The sequence below is a fragment of the Microtus oregoni genome, unplaced genomic scaffold, assembly GCF_018167655.1.
Source record: "Microtus oregoni isolate MIOR12 unplaced genomic scaffold, Mior012 000035F_ref0000213, whole genome shotgun sequence".
Lineage (NCBI taxonomy): Eukaryota > Metazoa > Chordata > Mammalia > Rodentia > Cricetidae > Microtus > Microtus oregoni.
The window spans coordinates 13,334,133-13,354,323 of NW_024543094.1; the positions used below are offsets into that span (position 1 = coordinate 13,334,133).

At 38.2% G+C, this 20,191-nt stretch overlaps 1 protein-coding gene across 5 annotated transcripts in view; it reads left to right on the forward strand.

Moving 5' to 3' along the window:
- The first annotated feature begins 4,209 nt into the window (after nucleotides 1-4,209).
- Tasor2 (transcription activation suppressor family member 2) overlaps nucleotides 4,210-20,191 on the forward strand; it is a 52,191-nt gene continuing 36,209 nt past the window's right edge. For 2 of the 5 annotated variants that reach the window (XM_041630549.1, XM_041630553.1), the window contains exons 1-9: nucleotides 4,308-4,526; nucleotides 13,894-14,018; nucleotides 14,159-14,295; nucleotides 14,374-14,399; nucleotides 14,489-14,588; nucleotides 17,010-17,110; nucleotides 18,077-18,180; nucleotides 19,293-19,365; nucleotides 19,467-19,529. In XM_041630549.1, coding sequence (XP_041486483.1) covers nucleotides 14,270-14,295; nucleotides 14,374-14,399; nucleotides 14,489-14,588; nucleotides 17,010-17,110; nucleotides 18,077-18,180; nucleotides 19,293-19,365; nucleotides 19,467-19,529 — 493 coding nt within the window. In that variant the 5' untranslated portion in view covers nucleotides 4,308-4,526; nucleotides 13,894-14,018; nucleotides 14,159-14,269. Of the gene's footprint in view, nucleotides 4,527-6,280; nucleotides 6,333-13,893; nucleotides 14,019-14,158; nucleotides 14,296-14,373; nucleotides 14,400-14,488; nucleotides 14,589-17,009; nucleotides 17,111-18,076; nucleotides 18,181-19,292; nucleotides 19,366-19,466; nucleotides 19,530-20,191 lie in introns of all 5 variants that reach the window. The other 3 variants (XM_041630550.1, XM_041630551.1, XM_041630552.1) reach the window with 3 other exon arrangements.

Sequence of the window (20,191 nt, forward strand, 5' to 3'; positions counted from 1 at the left end):
CTAGTCTTCAGCTAGCTTTCAGGTCAGTTCCAGTTCAAGGGTTTTTGGGTCCTGTGTCTGAAGTGCATGGTGTCTTCAGTAATAGGGACTTACTTTCCACCTCCAGGAGGTCTTCTTAAACTAAGAAGTCATTCTCTTTTTCTAATTTCCCCTTTTATGACTTGTTTACCTATCGTATAAAATAATGGGTATATGTGGTTTGAGTAAGAATGGCCCCCATAAGGTCATATATTTGAATGCTTAGTCACTAGGGAGTGGCATTATTTGAAAGGATTAAAGGGAATAGGAGGTGTGACATTATTGGAGGAAGTATGTCTTTAGCGGTAGGTTTTGAGGTTTCAACAAACCCACACTCACTCTGCCTAATGATTATGATGTGATGGCGTTCTCAACTACTGCTCTAGAACCTGCCTCCATGCCGCCATGCTCCCTGCCATAATGATAATGAATTAAACCTCTGAAACTCTAAGGAAGCCCCATCTAAATGATTTCTCTTATAAGAGTTGCCTTGGTCATGGTGTCTCTTCACAGCAATAAAACAGTGACTAAGACAAGGATGAAGATGTATGTGTGTTTATGCATATATATTGCTGGTACTTTGCACAAGTTCACATCTGAGATTGATGCTATTATTCAAATGAGAAAGTAAAATTAGCAGCTAACATAAGAGCAAATTTGGAACAAGAAGATTTCAAATAACAAATCATTACTGGACCAATTTTACAGGGCTTTTCCCCCAAAGCAGTAGAATGAATAAACTCAGTATGCTGTGGCTCTTTGAACGCATTGTTCTTTGTCTTCTCCCAACACTAGTTCTTTCTTCTTTCTCCTTTGATGGAACATCCTTTGTCAGTATTTAACTACTGAGATTGTGTTTAAGTAAAATTTTGTACAAGGTACCGTGGGGGGTAGAAAAGAAAAGGAAACTATGATCCTCAAACTAAGTCTCCTCTACTTTCTTCCTCTGCTCCACACTTTCGAACACAGTATTCTGTGTGACCATTAGATTATTTCCAAAACACAGTTCTCATCAGACCCAATCATACCTCTGACACACTAGACACCTGGCAATGGGCTATTTCTTGACATGGCTGGTTTAAGACAAACCATTAAGGTGTAGTCTGTGTAGTTTTTGATAGGTTCTCTTGTGGTTCAGCCTGGATTCAAATTTGATATGCAGTTGAGGATGACTTTGAATTCCTGATCTTCTTACTCCCACCTTCTGAGATTATATACCCGCACTACCATACCCAATTTGTGCATTTCTGGGGATCAAACCCTGGTGTAGGAGGTCCTTCTGTCTATGTGTTGCTCTCATTGGTTGAATAAAGAAACTTCCTTGGCCTTTTGATAAGGCAGAACTTAGGTAGGTGGAATAGACAGAACAGAATGCTAGGAAGAAGGGCCGTGTGGCAGATGCCATGAAGCTCCTGCCTGAGACTGATGCTGGTTAGAATCTTTCCTGGTAAGCCACAACCTTGTGGTGTTACACAGATTGGTAGAAATGGGTTAGATCAGGATGTGAGAAAGAAATTGAAGAAGACACCAGAAAGTGGAAAGACCTCCCATGCTTTTGGGTAGGCAGAATTAACATAGTAAAAATGGCAATCTTACCAAAAGCAATCTACAGATTCAACACAATGCCCAGCAAATTTCTTCAAAGACCTCAAAAGAACAGTATTCAACTTCATTGGGAAAAGCAAAAAACCCAGGATAGCCAAAACAATCCTGTGCAATAAAAGAACTTCTGGAGGCATCACAATCCCTGACTTCAAACTCTACTACAGAGCTACAGTACTGAAAACAGCCTGGTGTTGGCATAAGAACAGATGGCGAACAATGAGGGCTGAGGAGAAGCCAAGGACAATGGCACGGGGTTTTGAACCTACGTAATGTGCTGGCTTTGTGGGAGCCTAGCCAGTTTGGATTTTCACCTTCCTAGAAATGGACGGAGAGGGGAGGACCTAGGACTTACCACAGGTCAGGGAACCCTGACTGCTCTTTGGACTGGAGAGGGAGGGGGAGAGGAGTGGGGGGAGAGGGAGAAGGGTGGGAGGAGAGGGAGAAGGGTGGGAGGAGGGGGAGGGAAATGGGAGGCTGGGAGGAGGTGGAAACTTGTTTTTTTTCTCCTTTTCTCAATAAAAAATGGAAAAAAAAACAAAACTCAGGGAGAATAACAAAAGAATGAGTAGAGAATGAAAGAAGTTAATAAAATATTTATCAAAAAAAAAAAAGAACAGAAAGGAGGACCAATGGAACTGAATAGAAGACCTGGATATCAATCCACACATCTTCGAACACCTGATCTTTGATAAAGAAGCAAAAAATATCAAATGGAAAAAAGAAAGCATATTAACAAGTGGTACTGGCATAACTGGATATCAACATGTAGAAGAATGAAAATAGACTCATATCTATCACCATCCACAAAACTCAAGTCCAATTGGATCAAAGACCTCAACATAAAGCAAGTCACACTGAACCTTATAGAAGAGAAAGTGGAAAGTACACTTGAACACATTGGCACAGGGAACCACTTCCTAAATATAACCCCAGCAGCACAGACACTGAGAGAAACAATTAATAAATGGGACCTCCTGAAACTGAAAAGCTTCTGTAAAGCAAAGGATATGGTCAACAAGACAAAACGACAGCCTACAGAATGGGAAAAGATCTTCACTAACCCCACATTAGACAGAGATCTGATCTCCAAAATATACAAAGAACTCAAGAAATTGGACACCAAAAGATCACATAATCCAATAAAAAAAAAAAGGAGTACAGACCTAAACAGAGAACTCTCAACAGAGGAATCTAAAATGGCTGAAAGACACTTAAGGAAAGGTTCAACATCCTTAGTCACCAGAGAAATGCAAATCAAAACAACTCTTGAGATTCCATCTTACACCTGTAAGAATGGCCCAAATCAAACACACTGATGACAACTTATGCTGGAGAGGTTGTGGGGAAAAGGGAACGCTTCTGCCTTGCTGGTGGGAATGCAAGCTGGTACAGCCCCTTTGGATGTCAGTGTGGTGATTTCTCAGAAAATTAGGAAACAACCTTCCTCAAGACCCAGCAATACCACTTTTGGGTATATATCCAAAGGATGCTGAATCATGCCACAAGGACATGTGCTCAACTATGTTCATAGCAGCTTTGTTTGTCATAGCCAGGACCTGGAAACCACCTAAATGCCCCATGACCAAAGAATGGATAAGGAAAATGTGGTCCATTTACACAATGGAGTACTACACAGCAGAAAAAAATGACAGCTTGAATTTTGCAGGAAAATGGATGGAACTAGAAAACGATGATTTGAGTGAGGTAACCCAGTCCCAGAAAGACAATTATCACATGTACTCACTCATAGGTGGTTTTTAAACATAAAGCAAAGAAAGCCAGTCTACAAACCACAATCTCAGAGAACTTAGACAACAATGCAGACACTAAGAGAGACTTACTATAGATATAATCGACATGGTAAGTAGAAAGTATAAAAAGACAAGATCTCCTGAGTAAATTATGAGCATGGAGACCTTGGAGGAGATTTTGAAGGGGGGGGGGGAGGGAAGCCGAGAAAAATGTAGAGCTCAATAAATATCAATAAAAAATATACCAAAAAATGTAACAACCGGGCCAAGGAGATGGCTCAGAAAAAAAAAAAGAATGAAAAACTCTAAGTATAGCAAATTAAAAAAAAAAAAAAGGTAAAACTACATCCCAGTATCTCACCCAGCAGCTGAAGGGGGTTGGTTTGGACAAGCAAGCAATTAAATAGAAGTCAGCTGGGGCATATTGGCCTACGGTCTTAGAACAGAAGTGGGTAATTTTCTACAGGATCCTCCATTAAGGAGATCAGATTCTAATTAAACCTGAAGTGACCTCAGCAAGAATACATGACGGAAGTCTGTGTACCATCTAGCCCTGTCTCAATAGCACCTGGTACACGAAGCACAGGAAGTTGCGCATAAGCGACGCACGAGACACTAGAGGCCCTGACTGAGGAACTTCACTTCCTGTGCACGATTCCATATCCGGCTGCCTACATCCGGTGAGAAGTAGCGGAACTGGGTTGGCCGTCCAATGCGAAGCAAGCTGTATCCGCCCCGCGCCTGCGCAGAGAGGAAAAGCAAGCGCAACGTGGACGCCGCGGGCGGTCGCGCCTGCGCCTCCGCGTCCTCCTCGTGATTGGCTCCCGTCTGTTACGAGACCAGGGCGCTTCAGTTTTCACTTTCTGTCTGTCTTGCCCCCTCCCTATTTCCTAGGGCCACGAGGTTTCACTTCCGGTTGCGGGTGCCCGGGGCTAGAGACGGAACCCGTTCCCAGCGCCGGGGTTGAGGTGAGGCTGCTACCCGCCTGTGTGACTGAGCGACTGGTGCGCACGCGGCCCGTGTCTGAGGCGAGGTCGGGAGTCGCCTCAGGGTGAGGGGCCAGGAGGAGACAGGGACGGGCAGGAAAAGCATGGGAAGGACGCTGAGCGGTGAGCTCGACTCCTCGGGGAAGGCGGCCGCGTCGGGGGACAGGTAACGTTCCCTTGAGTGGCGGGGCGTCTCGGGCGAGGATTTCCACAGACACCCGTCGGGAAGGCGGAACGCCGCTCTCGCGCGCGCGTCGGGGGCACCCGCGGTGATTGAGGGTTGGCGGGCGGGGTGGGCGTCCCTCGGGGGCCGCTGGACAGATGGCTGGGTCGCCCCGGACGGGCAGCCGCGGTCATTTGCTCCAGCGTGGAGAAGGTAGTCATGGTGCGAGCCCGTGGACGGCTTCGGAATTGGTCTCTGCACTCAGAGGGGGCAGGACGACTCGTCAGAGCGTTTTGTTTGTGTCGCCTGTCACAGGTCAGCTCCATTCCCAAGGGATGCGGTCAGTTCTGCACTCAAGTTTTCCCTTTATTCGGGGCGGACTTGCTCATTCCCTGAGGGTTCTTAGGAAAACCCTCAAGTTTGTGAAGGCTGTAGGCGGCGAGGCAACACGTGGCATTACTTACTTATTTATTACGTATAAATGGGCCTACCCATATGGCAGTCAGCAGGCGGCTGGAGTGACGGTGAAGGAATATTGCAGTGGCTAGGGTCCCGCAGTTGCTCAGAAGACAGTACCAACCAGCACTTGGTAGGAAAAGTGGCTTAGCTTCAGAATCGGAGATTGAACGTTGTTGAGTTTCCCTTCATCGCGATTTACCAGTTCGAAAGGCCTAACTTTAAGCAGCTTGAACCTGTATTCTCTCTGAAGGTCAAATTAGGATGGGAAAGTTAATGAAATTCTTTCTTAACACTTGTCCAGTGACCCGAGGACTCACAGGGTTTCCCCCCTGAGACAGCAGAAAGAAGACGGGAGCGTCTATGTGGTAGTATAGAATCTGAGATTGTTGGAAATCCTACCTAAGAGGTTTAGTAAAGAGCACATATACTTGGTAGTGTAAGAGGGTGCTTTTCTATTGGAAAATTGTCTTGTAGTAAAGGAGAGTTCTATTGTCACTAGTATACTAATACCCAGTGAGCCCATGTTAGAAAAAAAATAATAAAAGATAGCCAAGTTATTTCTCTGTAATTATTATTTTAAGGAAGATGATGTTTGAAGTGTGTTGCCCGTGTATTTTCTCACTTTCACATTCTTTTAAATCATTACATTCTTTTAAGTAAGAAAGATAAATTGGCAGGCATCTCTTCTAGCCCAAACATTTGTTTAAATAAATTGAAATTTGAAAATTGCCAGAAAACCTGGCTGGTACTTGTTTCCCATAGCATATCTATTTAATACAAGTATCTTAGACATGTTTATTCTTTGTGTCTCATCGGTGGATTTTAAGATTTTTCTCACAGCAATACTGTAGAGCTGAATTTTGTTTTGTTTTGCACTACAGATATTATAAACAGGTTTGGGTGCTGCTGATGTTTCTGTGGACTCAAATTCGTAGGAGAATGCTAGGCAGTCTGTTAAATGCCCTGGGGTGATTGTAGTTTTACATTTTCATTTCCTCTTAGGTATGGTTTTCATTACTCCTAGGCAGCACTGGAAGGTAACAATGTTTTCTAAACATCTAAACCCATCTGATAGTTGAAAAAGATCTTGTTTTAATTTTTAATTTTCCCTAGACATTTGGGACATTAGCCCTTGTTTATGACCTTGAATCTGAACACTCTTTGACCTATTTAGCAGCTGCCATACTGTTTTACTTGTGGTAGCTTTATAATATAAATTGGTACTTTATTTTAGGGAACCAGAAAAAACTGTGGATTCTTCTTCTTCTTCTTCTTCTTCTTCTTTTTCTTTTTTCCAGACAAATCATCTCAATTTCTATAGAAACTCTGACTGGAATACTTGTATTTGCAGTGAGTAGCTTATTCCTTGCATTTATAAATTTATAGATTTGCTGGGTAGTGGTGGCGCATGCCTTTAATCCCAGCACTTGGGAGGCAGAGGCAGGCGGATCTCTGTGAGTTCGAGGCCAGCCTGGTCTACAAGAGCTAGTTCCAGGACAGGCTCCAAAGCTACAGAGAAACCCTGTCTCAAAAAATAAATAAATAGATAGATAGATAAATAAATAAATTTATAGATTTAAGAAAAGACATTGTTTTGATTTTTTTTCCTTTCTAAAAGAACAGATTTTATTGTATTGAAAATGTATTTACAAAGAAAAAGCAAGCAGGGTATCTCTGCACCTTGCTTAGTAGGGCACTGCAGGTACAATAGAATGGCTTGTGTGCATCTATTTTAGAAGGAAAGTATCCCTTGAACTGTCATCATGCATGGTCTTTATTTCATTAACCAATAAATATTCACCTGTTTTGAACTTAAAGAGAATTATACTTTATACTTTTTTTTAAATGTAGCATTTTTAATGTGTTTTTTAAATATTTATTTGTTATATATACAATATTCTGTCTGTGTGTATGCCTGAAGGCCAGAAGTGGGCGCCAGACCTCTTTACAGATGGTTGTGAGCCACCATGTGGTTGCTGGGAATTGAACTCAGGACCTTTGGAAGAGCAGGCAATGCTCTTAACCACTGAGCCATCTCTCCAGCCCCCTATACTTTATACTTATATGTTCTGTTCCAAGATTATGTTACAACAGTATCCATGCTCTTTCACACTTTTCTTTAAACTGTAGCCCAGGCTATCCTTGAACTTGATCTGTAGCAAAGGCTGGATTCAAACCCTTGATTTTCTTGCTGCCTTCTCTTAAATGCTGGGATTATAGACACACTGCCATACTGGATTTGTGCAGTGCTAGAGATTGAGGTGGGACTTTGTGTGTTCCAGACAAGCACGCTTCTACATTCCCAGCCAACTCCTTTACAATTCAAAAACTATTGCACACTCCAGGTGTATCTGTGATAGATGTTAAGCCAATTGCTCTCAAACATATTTATTGGTATCTTTAAAAAACAAATCAGTTACATCTTGACTTAAGTAGCATTTTAAGTGAAAAATAGCTATTTCTCTTCCAGAAAATATTAGTGATAAGAATGGCATTGTAATATGTTTTTGCAAATAGCCTTCCTGCCACTATTATTGTTCAAGTATTGCTTCTGCGCTTAGTCTGTTGTAATAGATTGTTTTAGTTGAAGTATATGGCACAATAGTCTGGCATTGGCTAGCTAAGTATTTGGAAAAAGAGAGACACTTTAATAGCATTTTCAGATGTGTTTTCTTTGGTATTCATCAATTTTGATAAAAGTTTCTTAAAGTTGCCTAAACAGTGTAAATTTGAAACCTTATGAATGAACTTATTAAAATCAGTTTATCTAGTTTGCACTTTGGCTTTCATTCTTTCATTAGTCATTTGGGAAAATACTGGTCTTCCAAATGATGGCAAGTGTTACTGTGTGTGTGCCTGTGAGATCACATTAACTAACATAGTCATCACCTCTTAGAGAGCCTTTGTTTATCATTCATTTCCTTTGAGATACAATTTATTGTAAGAATATGTTCTGTTCCTCACCATATCTCTGTCATTCTGTCATTGGACTACTCCTAATCACTTGAGCCTACAGTTTTGTTTGTGGCAGATGTTAGGTTAGTGGTTTAATCTCGTTAGTGGTTAAAAGCTACTTTTTTTTTTTGTTTTTTGTTTTTTGTTTTTTGTTTTTTTTTTTTTTTGTTTTTTTTGGTTTTTCGAGACAGAGTTTCTCTGTAGCTCTGGAACCTGTCCTGGAACTAGTTCTTTAGACCAGGCTGACCTCGAACTCACAGAGATCCACCTGCCTTTGCCTCCCAAGTGCGGGATTAAAGGCGTGCACCACCACCGCCCAGCTTTAAGATTTTTTTAAAAATTAGTTTAGGGTGCCACATGTGGTAAATTAGATTTTTCTAGGATTTGTTTTAATATTTTTCATTGGTTATTACAGGTATGCTCTTACTTTTGAAATGTCTTACTATTTTACATCTCCTTTTTTAAATTTTAATTTTGACTATCTTTTCTTACTACCCAAGTTGCTTTGATTCATCTTACCTCTAAGCTTCTCATTTATATTACTCTTAACAATGAAATCTATGCTCATTTTAAATTTCTCACTAAACTATTTTGATATAACTAGATGGGATAGACACTTGTATGTTTTATTTATTCATTTATTTTGTCGTGCTAAGAATTGAATCTAAAGTTTAATACAAACTAAGCTACAACTGAGCAATATCCCCATCCCTTTACTTTTATATTTCAAGTAAATACTAATGGAAGGGCTCTAAATGTTGCATATGCCTAGTATGTGTACCACCCTGGATTCAATTCCTAGTACCACTAATAAATAAAAAAGTATCTGTTAGAATTTTCTTTTTTCTTTCTTTGATTTTTTGACATTATGTAGTTTAGGTTGCCCTTGTACCTATGATTTCCCTGCCAAGTCTCCCAAGTTCTGGGATTACAGGTATGTTCCATCATGCCTGGCTGGGATTTTTTGTTTTAAGACTTCATTTTTATTTTAAATTTTACATATGTCTTTGTGAGGATACAGTTACTTGAGGGCAGGTATCTGTTAAGGCCAGAAGAGGGTGTTGGATCCTGGATCTGGAGCTACAGGATGCTAAGTTTTGGGGCCTCTTCAAGAGCAATATGTGCTCTTAACCACGTAACCATCACCTCTGTTGCCTGGAAATTTTTAAAAGCAATTTTAAATATCTTTAGGGGCAGAGCATTACAATTTATTTGAATTTAGTGTAATTTTTTTGTTGTTTGTTTGCCTTGTCCTATGTTTCTAGTCTTTTCATTTTTATATTTTCCTAGAATTCTGTGTTCTTAATTATTCAAAATTAAGTTTACAAGCATCTTTATCTTAGAATTGCTAACTTCAATCACCCGCCTCATGATTTATATGCTATTTTTGTCATGTAATAGAACTCCTTTTAAAGTTATTATCACATAGCTGGCAGCCTGTTGAGAGTTGTTGGGATTTAGAAAGCCAGTACTTAATATTTCTCAGATGTCTTCTGTGCTCTCCACTCATGACTGTCTTTATCCATCTGGAGCTATCTTCCTTGTGATTAAAGTAGAGGCTTTTATGAAAAGTTTGTGGGTTTTTTTTTTTTTTTTTTTTTTTTAGTTTTGATGATAAACTTTTTTGATTCGCTTTCTTTCTTGGAAAATGTTTTTGCTGAATGTAAACATTGTACTTTGATGATTGTCTTTTAGCATGTTGGTTTTAAATACTCCTTACATGTCCTCAGATAGCCTCATTTCTGTTTTTGGCTTCCATTCTTGCTACCAATTCACCTGTTAAAATCTTTGGGTTTGTTTTTCTCTGACTGCAATTATATAAGTTTGTAAACTGAAAGTGTTTTTTAATGCTTATTGGCTATTAAATGGCTCTTGAAATATGAATTTTCATTTTTTTAAATTCTGTCTTAATGTATTAGTATAAATCTTTTATTGTATAGTGAATATTCTCTTCTAGTCTTTTTCTTTTTGTCTTTTTCAATTGGTTTCTGTTTTAATTACTGCCTTTGTCATAAGAAATGTGCCTAGGGCATACTTTCTGTTTTTCCTTAATAAGATATAATAACATTTAATTGGAGAACTAAACCCCTTGCTAATAGTCAGTACACTGTTGCTTGATCAAATACGCCGTTTAATGTACAGCTGCTCTCTCGTTAGGAGAAGAGATATTTGACCTCAGCTCTTAAGGCCCAGCTCATTTGGTACAGGACCTGTTTCACCTCAGTGGAAATCCTCTACTTTGTGCTCAGAGCATTTGGGGTGGAATATATCTAGCGGTGAAAGCAGTTTTAAACATTACTTTATTTTTGCCTCTTTGTAAGATATAATGATGGAGAGAATCAAAGATGGATTTTAAAATGTAATTGTCACAGAAAAATTAATTCAGCTTTTTCTTTTAGATTTTCTTCTAAGAGAAAAACTACTTAATATCTTTTTTGGAAGGTACACAGCATACCAGTGAGTTTGGTGCAACCACTTCATTGAGAATTAATAGTTTAAATGCCATAGCACAAATTCATAAACCCAATTTGATGAGTCAGAACATTGTCACTGAGATTATATGGATGTCATCATAAAGGACAGGGAGGGTGTGCCTCGAAGGATTTAGCATGTGGGATCCCCAGTATCACAAGAGAGAAATGCACATACCACATACATGTTAAAATAATTTTATTTTATTTATTTATTTATTTATTTATTTTTGAGACAGGGTTTCTCTGTGGTTTTGGAGCCTGTCCTGGAACTAGCTCTTGTAGACCAGGCTGGTCTCAAACTCACAGAGATCCACCTGCCTCTGCCTCCCAAGTGCTGGGATTAAAGGCGTGCGCCACCACCGCCCGTAAAATAATTTTAATAATAACAAAATTATATGATCTCAAACAACTTATTTACTTTTGTACATCATGCCAAAACAAAAAATAATACTTTCAAAATTGTAAGTATCAGCCTGGTGATCAGAAACTTTGTATATCAAATTTTAAGAGTATTAAAAACAGTCTTCAGAAATTGAATGTTGCACTTAGGAGACTGAGACAGAAAGATTGCTACAAGTTCAAGGCCACTTTTGGGCTACAGGATGAGAGGGACCCTGTATCAAAAATCATGGAAGAGGGGGCAAAGTAGCTCAATGGATAAAAGCACTTGCTGTCAAACCTGATGGTCTGAGGTTGACCTCAAATCCACTTGGTGGACAGAGAGAACCAACTCCTTCCAGTTGCCCTCTGACCTCCACACACATACATGTTTAAAAAAATGTAGTTTACATTTATTTTAAAGTTGAATATTGAATCCAAATGTAAGCAATTTGCAGTCAGATGAAAACGTCATCATTTGTAGATATAACTTGTTTATTGTACATGAACTTGTTTTGAGCTGTGAATATACAGTGATCAGATTGTATATTGCTTTATAGATTATATAAATTATATTTTAAGATTTATAATTTTAATTTTAACATTTGTAATAAGCAAAATAGTTCCATTGTTAAAAGGCAAAATTGGCATGTCATTGTGCACTCTATGTTGGCCAAGTGCTGTTACCACAGATAACAGCCAGATGTAGGGCTGAGGAAAGTGAATTTCGACTTCTACAAAATGAAGTGAGACTTAGTTATTTCCCTGAGATGACTATAATAAAAGCTAGATTCATTAGTGTTAAGAAGGTCATAATCTTCAATTAGAAGTTTAGACATAATTGAGTTTTGAATCTAAAATGATATTTTTCAGTGCCAAGAGATTAGTACTTTGGTAAGACTCCTATGCCATTGTAATGATAAAAGAATAGAGAACAGATAGATCTGAGCAAGCTTGACAACTGTGGAATGTTAGGGGTGAGCGAGACTGTAATGCTGTCAACACACTGCAGTGGTGCCCTGAGTAGAAAGAAAGAAAGAAGAAAAGATTGACAGGGATGCTTATGAATTCAGGGCGATAAGTAGGTAATAGTTAAAAACATAATTAGCATGAAAGTTTTAGGCTTTGTTTTCTTATTTGGAAAAATAGTTAACTTTGTAGGATTACTGTGAGGATTAAATGACATTTAGAGTCCTTTACCAAGGAAAAAGAACTTGTACTTAATAATTTCTCAGTAAGTGGACAGGTATTATTTTATGAATTAAAGAAATACTCAGCCTTTCAAGATGTTTCTGAAGCAGCCTTGTAGTAATAAAAGTAGTGTAAGAGGGATCCAGGGTTGGGGGTATTAGTTGAAGCCAAGACGGCATTAGGTGGCTTGTATAGGAGTAGTAGAGTAGATGAATCTAGATAATAGGGAAGTGGAGGAACATATGCACCCCACAGCAGCAGGAACTCAAAAAGAGGGTGTTTAGTAGTGTTGATAAAGCAAAATATAACAGAGGACTGAAAAAGATCATTATGCACGCTGGCTGATTATTGATGATTGTGGTTTTTAAGGTGCTTCGCAGTATTTCCTGTGCAGTAGTATTCACCCATTTAAATTGTGTGGTCTAGCATGTGTGTTGTTCTCATGTATTCAGATTTGTGAAACCATCACTGTAATCAATCTGCGACCCTCTCGTCACCAACCCAGGCAACTAGTCTATTTCCCACCTTTTTAGATCTGTCTATTTTAGATATGTATGTAAATAGGACCACACAGTATACAGATTTGTTTTTATTTTGTATATGAATGTTTTGCTTAAACATCTATCTGGATACAGTATACATGCCTGTTGCCCGAGGAGGCCAGAAGAGGGTTTCAGATCCCCTGGAACTAGAAGTAACATTCAGTTAATAGTCATCATTTGGATGCTGGGAATTAAATCCAAGTCCTCTAGAAGAGTAGCCAGTGTTCTTAATCATTTGAGCCAGCCCCTGTTCTTTTACTTACTATAGTAGTTTTGTTAATTATTTGAGGATTTCATATAAAGTATTTTGATATTTACTTCTTGTAATTCTCAAGATTCATCTCCCCCTTCCCTAACCCTTCTCAACTACCTGTTCTTTTTTCCCCTAAGTAAACTACCTAGTCCCATTTGTGCTGCCCATATAACCATGAGTGTGGTGTCACTCACTGGGAGTGTGGTGGACATATTGGGACTATACCCTTAAAGAGAACTCTCCCTCCCCCAGAAGTCATCAACTGTCAGTAACTCCTCAGCTACTAGTAGAGGCTTATGAGCCCCTCCCCCCCTTAGCACTTACTCATTCTATGCCGGTTCATCCTATGTTAAGACTTGACTTTTTTTTTTCCTATTGCTAGAAATCAAAACTAAGGCCTTTCCCCTATTTGCCCACGTTAGGTGAGCACTCTACTACTTAGTTATACTCCTAGCTTCAGGAAACCCGACTTTTAATCCTTCATCTAATCTATCACAGAAAATACTGTTGTATCTGCCTGTGATTCACTTTATTACATGTTCTCTCTTTGAGGACTTTCTGGGCACTGGCTTAATTTACAATTCATCAATTCTTTGCTTTGGAAACTCATCTTGTTTTGTCTTTTGAGACAGGGTTTCTTTGTGTGACAGCTCTAGCTATCCTGGAACTAGCTTTGTAGACCAAGCTGTCTTCCACCTCACAGAGATCCACCTGCCTCTGCCTCCCAAGTGCTGGGATTAAGGGTGTGCACCACCAGTGTCCAGAGGAAATTCATCTTTTGATAATTTAGGTTTTATTTGTTACATTTCCTATTACAACTACTACATAGCCGTTCAGTGAAGTTTCATTAAAGGTAATTGGTGTGATCAAGTATTCCTTTGATACTTGATGGAAACTTTTGAAAGATACCCAAGTACAGCTATTTTTTCAAGTTTTAAAGTGCTTATGAGTGATTAAAACCATCAGTGACTATAAGATGATTATTTTTCTAAGAAGCATAACTTTTATTTTGGTTACTAGTGAAAAAAATACGTCTATATCCCTATTTTAAAATGAGCCCTACTGTTAAGCCTATTGCTATTTGAAGACATCTCATGAGCCTTTTGTTTTAATTCTAGGGAAAAATCAAGTTTGTGTCTGAGAATTGTACAGGCCATCTTCTGATAGTGTCTGATATGTGGCCGCAGATACCTACATGTTTTCTTACAAAAGAAGTCATTTTCGTGCCTTCGAACTAAGTCAGGTATAGTCACTATAAATAAATTATGCCTAAAAAATTATTTCTTAGACTAATGTCCTAAATTTCAGGTTTGACTAGGGTTGGGATGAACTTAATCCATGGGTAATTCTATAGTACTGATAATACATTTTTCCTTCTTTCAGAATTTTCTTTCAGAATTACCTCTATGAATTTTCACGCAACGCTGTTATTAAATGACCCAGACAGACCTTTCCTCTTATAATTGTAGCTTTTCAATCCTGGGAACCTAAAAGATGGCAACGCCCACTTATAAAAACATGTGAGTGATTGCCTGTGTACTTTGTTTGTTTGCTTTAGTTTTTTTCCTCTAATAAAAATATTTTTTGTTTCTTTCTAGACTTGAAAGAAGTCTCAATAAAAATGGTAAGGAATTAAATAATTCTTATAGATTTTGTTGTTTTAGTAAATGTTTCACAAAGTAATCAGCTTCTTTCTGTCCTCATTTCTTCAAGCTCTCACCTCTCCATGGAAAGGGCAGTTAATTATTCAGGGTTGTTTCCTGTGTGATATAACTCTTTGTTCTACTTATGGCACAGTAATTCCAGTACAACTGTAAGTATTATATTTGATGTCATCCTTAATGCATATTTTGTTTTTCCAGTCCTAGGTACTTGGTACTCTTTTCAAGGTCTTAATGGTGTGAAATATATTTTATATATTTTACTTGGTTTTAGGTTAGAATACATTTGTTTAAGTGTGTAGAGTAGAAGTACACAAGTGACCTGAATTCTGATCCTTAAGGGAAAATAGTATTTCTCTTGTTGTAGTTGAGATGGGATCTTGCTATATTGGCCAAGCTGGTTTGGAATTTATAGGTTCAAGTGATCCTCTCACTTCAGCTTCCTGAATAACTGGGACTCCATGAATCTGTTGCCATGCCTGACTGAATTACTTTATATTTAAAGCTTGCATTTCCTCTAAAGCAAATGAAATTTGTCCAGCGAGCAATACAGCTAATGATAGTCCCTATTGATTCTTCATTAAGATTTATGTTATCTGATGTTCTAATACTCAAATCACTCCCTTTCAAAAAATACTAAAAGTAACTGTTAAATCTGTTTGTAGTATGATGAATTATGATAATGAAGTTGTTTTCGTTTTTTCTTCATTTCTCTCTCTCCTGGAGAACTGTGAAGGACGTCTTAAGAAACCATTTTGTTAAAAAGCCGGGCGGTGGTGGCGCACGCCTTTAATCCCAGCACTCGGGAGGCAGAGGCAGGCGGATCTCTGTGAGTTCGAGACCAGCCTGGTCTACAAGAGCTAGTTCCAGGACAGGCTCCAAAACCACAGAGAAACCCTGTCTCGAAAAACCAAAAAAAAAAAAAAAAAGAAAGAAACCATTTTGCTTCTTCTGTTCATACTTTGTACTCCATATCACTGAAAGATAGATATAGTTTACTTGACTTGACAATTTTATTCTGTCAGAATTCATTTTCTTTTGGCCATTTGTAAGAACAGAGAATAGGGATAGTATAGCCCATAAATAGTAAAGTAAGAATTTTGTCAAAAATAATTTTAAAAGAAAGAAAAGCTCTTTCTTACTGTAGAATGTAGTTACTAAATGTAGGAAAAATGGTAGCACATAGTATTCTATTAGATGATAAAGTGAAAATCTGGTTGTGTATCTTTTAATATTTTCCTACAACCTGCATATTAATCAGAAATGAAAAAAAAAGGCAGACTCTTCACTGGAGACAACTGAAAATCTTTTTGGTTTTTCAAGACAGGGTTTCTCTGTGTAGACCATTCTGGCCTCGAACTGAGAGATCCACCTGTCTCTGCCTCCTGAGTGCTGGGATTAAAGGTGCGCTATCTGTCTAGCAAAATCTATTTTTTAAGTTTTTTGTTTTTGTTTTTGAAACAGTTTCTCTGTGTAGCTCTGGCTATCCTGGAACTTGCTTTGCAGACCAGACTGGCCTCTGCCTCTCAGAGTGCTGGGATTAAAGACTTGAGCCACCACTGCCCAGCTTTTTAAAAGTTTTCAAAAATGCTTTTAACTGAAATAGATTTACATCACTTTACGCCTTCCCTTTCTTTTAGTCCCTCCCCTCAAGCTTCTCTTTTGTCCCCTCCTTAAATAGATAGCCTCTTTTTCTTGATTGCTATTTGTGCAACTTTCTCAGTCTGTTTTCTTAGGGATAGTTGGTTTTTGAAGAATCTTAGCAAAGTTTGGATAAGGTATAAGCTAAGTAATAGTAATCTGTGATTGTGAATTTGTTTATTTTTGGTAATTTATTGTACAAGGAAATACTATTTGGGGGAGGAATGTGAGGAAGTATTTTGAGGTAATAGGGTATCAGATATGCCTCTCAAAAAAAAGAAAGAAAATTAGAAAAAACAAAAGCATGTAGAGTAAGCAAATATAGTACAGTATAGAATTTTTTTGTGCTGCTTTTACAACTTTTATATAGGTCCGATACCATTTCAAAATAAATTGTGAAGAAAAAAAAATTTGGGGGAGACAATAGAATAAGGATCTGCACATGACTCATTCTATGGTATCACCCAGTATTTCAGACTTTTCAATTTAGTAAGTTTTGAAAAGTCTCAGTTTTAGAACACAATTTTTAACATACCTGGATAATTGAGCATTGCCAGAAATACATGTATTCAGAAGATGTAAACATGTTTATACATGATATCTGTAGGTCATGTGCGTGAGAATTTATATTGTCTATAGATATCTAAATTACCTAGCCTGGAATTTAAGGGCTTTAAAACATTGTGTATGTATGCATGCCTTTTGTGGGAATATGTATGTGCAGGTGCCAGTAGAGGCCAAAAGGAGGGGTCAAACTGCCCATTGTGGGTGCTAGGAACCAAACTCAGCAAGAGTAGGACTCTAACAACTAGGCCATTTCTCCAGCCCTGAAGGACTGTTTTATGGTTATATTTTTGTTTTCATTTGAATTTTAAAGTGATAAGCTTATGTCACTATTTATTACACTGATTGATAACATTTTTGTTTTTTAGGCCACGGGAACTAGATTTTAAGTATGTAATGAAAGTATCTTCTCTGAAAGAAAGCCTACCAGAAGCTGCCTTTAGAAGACAGAATTATTTGGAGCAGAAAGGTCTGTCAAAATGTAATAGCACAGTACATACTCTGGGCTTACTATAGTTACTGTCCACTCTGTCATCCAAACATTCGCATACATGTCTAAATTTCATCTTAAATGATTCATAAAATGGTCTCTTGAGAAAGCTGTAGAATTACCTTGTTGTCTACTTCTTGGATGCCTGTTAGAAACTGACTGATTCATCTGAGATGACAAAGATTTTATCTTTAATACAGAATGCTCAGAGAATTGAGCAAATGCACTTTAAAAAAAAAAAATTTCCAGGGGCTGGAGAGATGGCTCAGTGGTTAAGAGCATTGCCTGCTCTTCCAAAGGTCCTGAGTTCAATTCCCAGCAACCACATGGTGGCTCACAACCATCTGTAATGGGGTCTGGTGCCCTCTTCTGACCTGCAGGCATAAACACAGACAGAATATTGTATACATAATAAATAAATATTTTTAAAGAAAGCTGAAAACTCTGACCTGTTCCTCTCCTGCACAAAGTTTTTATTGTTTTTAATTTATGCACTGTTAAATTAAAAATAAATAAGAGATCAGCATTTGGGAGGCAGAGGCAAATGGCTGGAGCTCTAGGAGTTCGAGGCCAACCTGTTCTATAGAGCTAGTTCTAGGGCAGCTAAGGCTGTACAAAGAAACCCTGTTTCAACAAACAAACAAATGTTCTAAAGCATGGTATGGTTGCTCATGCTTTTAATCCCAATCCTAAGGAGGCAGAGGCAGATAGGTCTCTGGGTTCAAGGTCATTCTGTTCTATAAAGCAAGTTTCAGGCCAGCTAGGAAAACACAGTGACACACTATATAGTGTCTGTATGTACGTAATACATACATATATGTCTTAAGGAGAGGGCATTGGGAGTGTATGTGATCAAAACACTTTATACACCTATATGGAATTGTCAAAGAATACTTTTAAATTAACATTTAAAATGTTATTGTGTATTTCTGATTCCCTCTACAGTTTGTTGCCAGGATTTATGCTTTGATTTATATGAAGTGGAACTGTCAAACAAACAAGGGGAAAACATAGATAAGCTAATCGAGTACATTAAAAATCAGCAATTGGTAAGAATCACTAATTTCAAATGTAATTATTTTTTTCCTTAAACTGGGAAATTAGCTGAATTACTTAGCTTGTTGGTAGGGGTTTCATTGCTGTGTATACTGATATATTAACTGGCATTTTCATTTTTCTTACATCTCAGCTTACCTTTTGTCTTATTATTCAGTTTTTATTTCTGACTAAAAGAACAAGGTTTTTTTTCCTCTTAAGTCTTTGTTCTTTGATACATTGATAGTTATCTAGGTGTGTTTGCGTTAGTTGCAGTACCACTTCCGAGATGCTTCTTTGAAAGCTACATTTACCATTTTCCAGGGATTTATGAAAGTTTTTTCTTGTGTTTTCACAATAGAGGCAATAAGACTGAGGAATAGCCACTGGTTTAAAGGACTCTGTCATGTTAGCCAAAGTTGCTCAGAGTAAAGATAGAAATAGATGCTTGACCCAGAGTTTGAACTAGCTTTTATGATGAGTTATTTCTAAATATTACAACGGAAATGATGCAAATGTTGAACTACAGTAATGAAGCAAGCCAGGACTTGTCTGTCCCCATAACAGACATTAAGAAATCAATGAAGTGGGCTGAAGAGATGGCTCAGTGGTCAAGTCCCAGCAACCACATGTGGCCCACAACCATCTTTAATGAGATCTGGTGCCCTCTTCTGGCATACAGATGTATATATAGGCCGAATACTATACATAATACTTTAATCTTAAAAGAAAGAAGTCAGTAAAGTAAAACAGACCATGCATTCATGCACATGTGTTGGGACAGTGACTTGTCTTAATGATAACGTTGGTTTAAACACTTTGACTTGCAAATAACATTAGTTTCTGTGTGATTGTTTTGTCCTGTGACTGCCAGTCAGGGTTCCATGCTTCCTTTCCTCATGGGTGGGAAGAGACAGAGCTCCTTCTGACCACCACTTTAGTTTCATTAGAAAGGTTAGTATGATCTGCACACCTCTCAGTAGCTCAAAATGGCATGAGTTACACTGATAAGTGGAAACTTTTATGGAGCCCACCTTTCAAAAATATCAGTCCTGTTCAGTCTGTAGTAGTTCTCCTGAAGTAGAGAGATTGAATAGACCTCTTTTATTTTTGTTTTTTTAATTAGGCAATCATCAAATGCTTAGAAGATAGGGAATTTTTCATTTTACTTACGTCATCAGCCTTAACACCAGAACCAGGTAAGAGCAAGTTTTGGGGGGAAATTTTTTTTTTAATGTTTTTACTTTTGTTTCAAAAGATTAACAACCTACATTTTCTTCTCCTGATTCTACTCTTACAGATTTTGGAGATGAGCAGATGGGTCTACACGGTTTACATTTATTCCATTCACCTCAATCAACAGGTGAGGTTACAGTGGTACCCAGTTTACTTAGACTGTTGCATACTTTCCAAACTGTATCTTATTCGACTTCTCAGTAGCACAGAGCACTTGTTAACTGTGTTTTTCTCCAAGTATCTGCCTGTCTTTTGTCTTCCTAGTTGACCTTTACAAGTAGACTCTAAGCTTCAGACCTGGGTCTTTACCCACTAACAGCATATCTAGTATGTCTAAGCTTCCTCAAATTCTAAATAGTCAAAATTGAATTCATTTGTTGTTCAACAGTAGCTAGGATATGCTTTTTCCATGCCTGTCTAAAAACAGTGACTTGGAGTTTTCATGGCTATCGTTCATATCTAGATGGTGGGACTTTGTATTTGGACCATGCATTCCCAAGATGATATTGACCCCAACGACAAATACTTGATTGTTAGAGACAAAAAATTTTTTTTCTCTTTTTGGTTTTTTGAGACAGGGTTTCTCTCTATAGATTTAGCTATCCTGGAACTTGCTCTGTAGACCAGGCTGACCTTGAACTCAAAAGACATAGATCCTCTTGCTTTTGCCTCCCAAGAGCTGGGATTAAAGGCATGTGCTGCTATCACCTGGCCTCAAAGGGTAATATTAATCACGTTAGTGACTTTTCTGTCGCAGTGATAAAACAGCGTGAATAAAGCAGCATAAAG